Source organism: Drosophila subpulchrella, chromosome 3R (assembly GCF_014743375.2).
Source record: "Drosophila subpulchrella strain 33 F10 #4 breed RU33 chromosome 3R, RU_Dsub_v1.1 Primary Assembly, whole genome shotgun sequence".
In the NCBI taxonomy this organism is placed as follows: domain Eukaryota; kingdom Metazoa; phylum Arthropoda; class Insecta; order Diptera; family Drosophilidae; genus Drosophila; species Drosophila subpulchrella.
The window spans coordinates 12,271,436-12,278,606 of NC_050609.1; the positions used below are offsets into that span (position 1 = coordinate 12,271,436).

At 44.8% G+C, this 7,171-nt stretch overlaps 1 protein-coding gene across 1 annotated transcript; it reads left to right on the top strand.

Moving 5' to 3' along the window:
* The first annotated feature begins 224 nt into the window (after positions 1 to 224).
* Positions 225 to 6,366, top strand: LOC119554809 (protein amalgam). Its single transcript, XM_037865864.1, has 6 exons — positions 225 to 658; positions 1,285 to 1,413; positions 3,667 to 4,035; positions 4,621 to 4,878; positions 5,711 to 5,940; positions 6,003 to 6,366. Exons 2-5 carry the CDS (start codon positions 1,323 to 1,325, stop codon positions 5,875 to 5,877), a joined length of 885 nt encoding a protein of 294 aa, XP_037721792.1. The 5' UTR covers positions 225 to 658; positions 1,285 to 1,322; the 3' UTR covers positions 5,878 to 5,940; positions 6,003 to 6,366.
* The last annotated feature ends 805 nt before the right edge of the window (positions 6,367 to 7,171 follow it).

Consider the following 7,171-nt stretch of genomic DNA (forward strand, 5'->3'; position numbering starts at 1 on the left):
AAATATTTAATAACCACATTCAGCCACGCACCTCCAATGAACTTTAAGGATCTGCCGGGGCAGGCCTTAACCCACCGATGGGCCATTACTTGGGCCCAACCATTCAATTGGGCTCCAATAAATGTTGCTGCAACATGTTGCCGCTGCGCCGGCGCCTGGCTGCCCTGTTGCTCCCGCTGCTCCTGGAGATTTGCATATTGTTGGAGGACTCGCAGGAGCAGCTCCGTTCAGTTGTTTACCGCGCCTCAAGCCACACACACGCAACGAGCGCTCTGAAGAACCGGAAACGTGGGCTCGCGTTACCCGTGAACCGTGACTCGTGAACTGTGACCCGTGACCAGTGACTCGTCGTGTGGTTGGCCTGCTCGGCTGGCTTTCGTATCTGGCATCTCAATCGGAATTGGAATTGGAATCGCGTCATTGGAGTGACTGATTTCGAGTTGCGTGCTGGTGTGAAGGCTCGCGGGATGAGTGCTCCTTACGTAGCGTAAGGGGAAGTTACGTAAGCCAAAAAAAAAAGGACCTCAGTGCCCCGCGGAAAGGGACTTAAACGCAACGCGCTCGAATGCGTTACGTTGCGCATGAGATGGCGGCACGCAGTTCGCGCTACATTTACTTCGACCACGGCCATCGAATCTAGTCAGCTCCTAGGCAAAAGGTAGCAGAAGGACCCCCTCTACAAAATCCCCCTTTTGCGCCCTCCTCCCACGCCCCTGTCGAATATAATTAAGTGTATTATCGGAACGTGACCAGAGCGAAATTGCTGCCTGCGGGCAAGGCAAATGCTCCTGCTTTTCCTCTTCCGTTGGCCAGAAGCAATTGAATGGACAGCTTAGTGTGTAATGAAGAAATTACCAAAAGCTGGAATCCCTCCTCCCCGAATCCCTCTAACGACCATGGCCACCCCCCCTACAAGGACATCTTCATTTCGTTGTTGTCCTGTGGGCGTCATGGTGATTGAAAACTCGACCGCATTGCGGTCTTGTCATCAGTTTAAATGAATGTGCTGCGGTTTCCGGAGCTCCGATAAGACAGGGAGCCCTGAGCCTAATCCCTTTTCAGTTATTGTTTCTGCACATTTGTGGGTCGGAAGTGGAGGAGGAGTGTCCTTCATCTTGGTCTTCATCTTCATCTCCCTTTTGTTTGTTGCCCTTCGAGTCGAAACGAGTCGAGTTGAGTTGAATTGAGTCGAGTTGAGGTCCGCGATTGCCATCATTTATTTTAATTACTTTTCTGTTCTCGCCCTCCATACCTCCATCGTTTGGTCCTTCGTCCTGGCTGCAGTTATAAGTAATTCGAGAGCCCCACAAATTGCGCATGAAATGTTGGTGGAATACTTTATGGCGCTGCTCGTGATCATGGGATTAACCGCTCCAGTCGACAAGCAGAGCCGGCGCAGCAGCCAATACTTCGGTGAGTACGGATTTAAATCTAATCAGACGGCAGAACAACAGACGACACTCAAAGGGTTAAGCCCATTGGGGACGGGGGCTGGGCAATCGCATCAGAAATGGCATAACAAATGAGAATTGGAATGAGATATTGGAAATCGGAAATGAGGAGCGCGAAGCAATTCCAATTAGAATTAGGGATATGGCGGGGATTACACAGGGCCACTGATCATTAAGTGTGGGCCAGAGAGCCTTGCCTTTAACATTTATTTTTACCCTCCTATCTTGGGTTCCCACACAATTCATTAAAGCGCAATCACTGCAAATGTAAAACCCGAAAAGGCTTATCCCTCAAAATCATATCAGTTTGTTTGAGACCAAACTAATAAATCCACACAAAGTATTTTTGATTATACCTTGAACATATTGAAGCTAAATTAAAATAAATCGATACAAATTTTCCCAATTTAAAAATTATTATAATGATAACATTTATACTTTTTATTTTGTAACTTTATAATAAAATTTTTCACTGTACAGCTTTATTAATTCCCAATTTTTTATTTAGGTATTCCTTGCTAACCATCAATAAATATCAATATATTTTTTGCCAAAACCACCCCCTATAAAAAGTTATTTTCAGAGTTTTTCCCACAGACATTTTTTATTAAAAAGTTGCCATATGTATGTATTCAATTAAACACCCGAAAACTTTTAGAAAAAAGTTAAATTCCAATTTGTTCCCCCAGTTGAACTGAGCGCACCCTCCCTAATGGATAACTGATCTCCAAAGGGGATCTGAGTTTGGTAATCTCCACTCCCAGCTGTCCGGAATTGTTTATGCCCCCATCTATTTCGCATCTCCCGACCGCGAGTGTGGGTCTTCAAACGGGGGACCAGGAGCAGCTGCAATTGCTCATTTGTAATTTATGGCACCTGACCCGCTTGGGGGACTGCAGTTCGGTTTTGGTGGGGTATGGTTGGGGAGCAGGGGGCTTTCCTAAGGTCCTGGGCAGGCGTTAGCCATGGCCACTGAAGCTACGGCAGCGGTTCGACCCGGCAATTTTCCAACTTACCTCCCCGCACTTTGTATGTAAATACGCAACTTTTATTAAAAATTTTTATGTTGTTACATATTCCCTCATGCCATGGGGGAATGTGTGTCTGTGGGTGGCTGTGTGTGGGCGGGAGTTTTTTATTTTGTGGCCAGCATAAAAAGCAATTTCGGGCTAAAGTGTTTGGCCTGGCCAAAAGCAAATGCGAAAGCATAAGCATCGCCATTGCCAGCGGCTGTGGAGCAACAGTTTCAATTAAGTGTTTAACATCATTTTATTGCTTGATATTTGATAGCTAAATTTGCCCAAACACACTGGAACACACACACACAATGGATCCGGGCCTATAAATCAATATGTGTTTATCCACTTCATATCCACAAATCCACAACCAATCGCAGCACTAGACCCTCTCTCCAAGCCCAGCTGTATTTGTGTTTGTATTTGTTTAGGCACTCATGGATTATTAGCGCATTAGTTGGCTAATACATCGCAATGCTGCCAACCAGCAAAAGCACCACCGGAACCACCCACATAAATCACTTGTTAGCCCAGCGATGGATCATAAACGTGGGAATGGCTCCGATAGGAATAGGAATAGGAATGGTAATAGGGATAGGAATGGTGCCTGCTTAAGCTCGGGCATAAATTACGCACAAATACTCGTTAATCAAATGAATGCTGATGCCCCGCCAGATGAGGCAATCCCCACCAGCGGATTGAGCCACCCAATCGACCATCCATCTGTCCGTCCATCTGTCTGCATATCTATCTATCCATCTATCCGACTGTCTGGCTGTCCGACTGTCTGTCTGCCCGACGCTTCCTGTGTCCATCTATCTGTCTGCCCCAAGCTCAGGCCCTGGAATGCACTTGAATACGTTCAGATTGACGTTCAGATACAGCTGTTTGAATTAACTACCCGGGGATATTTAATGGGCGGGTCGGGTTTCCAGACTCGTGAATTGGGAACCCTTTATGTACAATGAAGATATCTGTGTAAATGCGCAATGGTATGTGGTTTCAGTAAATAATTTATAAACGTTTGTGTGTTTAAGGGGGGAAATTGGATCTTAGATTGTACAAGATTTGGGGAGTGGGTAGTTTATCATTTATTTATATAAAGCCCCTTAAAAATATCATATTTACCATAATCATATTATATCAAAAACTTTATTATTAAATTAAATTAAAATTTATATTTTTTCTATAAACCTTAGGTCACCTGGCCGCCGCCGAGGAACTGTCCAACCTGATACCAGATAATTACGATGCCCTCGATCCCGTATTCGACAACTCCACGGATCGGGATATCATCGCCGCTTTGGGCACCACCGCCCGTCTCCACTGCCGCGTCCGTCACCTGGGCGATCGGGCGGTGTCCTGGATCAGGCAGAGGGACCTCCACATCCTGACCATCGGCATCATGACCTACACAAACGATCAGCGCTTTCTGGCACGGCACATCGACAACTCCGACGAGTGGGTGCTCAAGATCGTTTCGGTGCAGCCGAGGGATGCGGGCATCTACGAGTGCCAGGTGTCCACGGAGCCCAAGATCAGCTTAGCCTACAAGCTGGTCGTTGTGAGTGAGTATCATCTATCAAAACAGGGGCTCCTACAATTATAAAGATACATATATACATTAGAACCATAAAAAGTGATCTGCAGCACTTATTAAACATTTTAAGGACATCAAATGACCAAAAGAAATATCACTACAATCACATCTACTCATAATAAATTTTGTAAAAATTCTGCCTTCAAAAATTAAATGGTGTATAAACTTTCCGCTAAACTATTAAAATCCATTAGAACCCAATTAAAATGCAAAGTTCTTGCATAAGCCCCCTTATCGAACCATGAGGCAAAACAGTTATTGAATCAAAATTCCTACCAAGTACCAGCTCCATTACCCCCATTGAATCTCAATCGATTGGCGGTCTTGTAAGACCATGTAGACGTTGTTTACATCTCCGTTTAGACAGCAGCCCAAGGGTGCAAAGAGCTGGGATTACTTTGACAAATTAGTTTATCAAACACCCCAGAACATCATACGATAGAGGAGGTTGGGTTCTAAGCGGTGGGGAATGGGAATGGGGAAGGGGAAGAGGACCCCCATGGGCAACTTGTTGACATACCCATTAATCGAAATCGGCCCTGCTCTTTGACAGCCTCCAAGGCCCAGATCCTGGCCAACCGCGAGCTGTTCATCCAGAAAGGCAGCGACATCAATCTGACGTGCATCGCTCCGCAGGCTCCAGGACCCTACACGCACATGATGTGGCACAAGGACACGGAGCTGGTGAGCGACTCCGCAAGGGGCGGCATCCGGGTGGTGTCCGAGCAGCAGATGAAGACCAGCAACCTGGTGATATCGCGGGTCCTGAACACGGACTCTGGAAACTACACCTGCTCTGCGGAGAACTCTAGTGAGTCCCTAAAAGTTCAGCCCTAATTGCATTTAAACTAGGCAGGCTCTCATTAAAGTTAATACCGAAAATGCAATTTTGAATCCAATTAACCCTTGATGAATCTGTCAGTTTTACATTGCAAATTTAATTTCATTAAATACTTAATTACTTTTTAAACATGCCACTAACTGCAGCCTGTTAAATATTTATGTATGCCCATGACTAACGCAAAGTAGTTGCATACATAAACAACATAAATTAACCATCAGATATTGAACATTTAAGTAATTCAATTGTATATTATGTTGTTTATTATTAAACTCTGTTTGGCTGCAATGAGGCCTTGAACCAACAATTGTCTATTACATTAATAATTTAATTTAAAAATTGAAATGTAATTTAAAGAAAATGTTTATTGAAAAACATACAATATTTCTTTAACAACTGTCCAATTTTCATTTGTGTGAAACGTGTCTTGCCATCAAAAAGTAATGTTAGCTAGGGGATTCTGTGATTAAAATATTACAGCTTATAATTACCATGATTTTAGTTTAACATTAAACTAACAGGGCATCTTTAGATTTTAAGGGATTTTTTTGGTTGTATATAAAACTTTTTTATATACCTTAAAGATTCTTTCATTTTTTCCTCAATCAGATATAATATAACAAGTTATATGTAAAATAGTAAGATTGAATTTATTTATTCAATGAATTTATTTAAAAATCATATTTGTTGTAAAGTAAGCTAGGTCTAATATTTAAATTCCTGCCTTATAGCAGTAATGATTTTATAATATTATTTTACAACCTCCCAAACCCCTTTACCACCCCCCTTTATTTCCCAACAGATTCTGACAGCGTCTTTGTGCATATCATTAAGAGTGAGCAGCACGCGGCCATGCAGCACGAACTGGGCTCGAGGCTGGAACTGCCCCCCCTGCCCCTGCTGCTCCTGGCGGTCCTTCTGGTCGTCCTGCTGGCCCCCGCCCCCCTCGCACCCCGCCCTCCCCTCTAAGCCGAGCCAAAGTCGAGCGGCAACTTATGTTCGATGTCTGGAGCCCTGGAGTCCGGGAGCCGGGTAAGTCGGTGATTTTTAATGCCGCCATCAGCTCAGGAGTCGTAGTCATCATCTCGTTACAGGCCACGCCCCCCGTTCCAACCACCGCCCATGTCCATGCCCATGCCCATGATAACGCCCCCTTGGAGAAATTGCTGGATGGAGGTTAACGACGTCGATGTCGCGTTGTCTTGTAAATATGTAAATCGAGTTTTTGTTTATGTTTGTGTTTTGTGGCTCAGTCTCTAAGTATTTTTATACGTAATTAAGTAAATAGGTCGAGAGTGCATATGTGGCGATATAAAGCCGTCTAGCATATATGTCAGATATTATGTGCACACGATCGCATATACCTAGAGATACCAGAAAGCGAGCAATCGAATCTGAAACCGAAACCGAATCGAATCGAATCCGTAACGAATGTAAATAAATGTTTAATCTTAATAATAGATAGGCGAGATCTAGATTAATTATGATGAATCGTGGGCAATTTAATTTGGCCCGCCCAATGATTGATGGTGTTATGAATGTGGGCGCCTATCTCAACCTCAGGCGAATTCGATTCCGCCTTTGACATCCTGGGCTCGGGATTATGGCGGTTAATTGCCAGGGGCGGGGGCCAGGGTTCGAGCGGTAATTGAAAAACGATAAGGTCAGGTGGGGTCATCGGTATATATGGTGTGTTGGGCCTCCTGACCCCAGGCATTGACACAAGGGAACTTCAAAGGCAAGGCACTTTCGATTTTCGAGGAGTCCTCTCCCAGGGATTTGGTTCGTCGACAGGTTGGCCTGGAGCAGGGTAATTGAAACATTTGAAGCGTGCATAATTCACACACCTCGACGGCAATTACAACTGAAGTTCTTGGACAAAGTTTGGCACACAATGGGATAACTCTGGAATAAGTACCTGAATGCAGGGGACTCGGTGACAATTGCGGCATCTTCAAAGGCGCCGCAAAGCGGGCAAAGTAACACACAATGAGTAATGGCCGGGTAAGGAGACGAGAAGGACGAAGCAGAAATAAGGACTCGCAAGGAAGGAACAAGCCGCATAACGCATCTCCTTATTGCCAAGTGTTCGCTGAATTTTGCATAAGGTGGTGGTAATTGAAATAAAAGACGTTCCCAGCCGCTAATGGGTCTGCACGCAAGGACTGCCAGCTCCTCGGTGTCCCAATCTCCATGTAACCGCAGAGCAGAGTCCCCTCGAGTCCTTCGAAAGGGGCAGGGAAAGGCAGCACCAAAGTAGGCG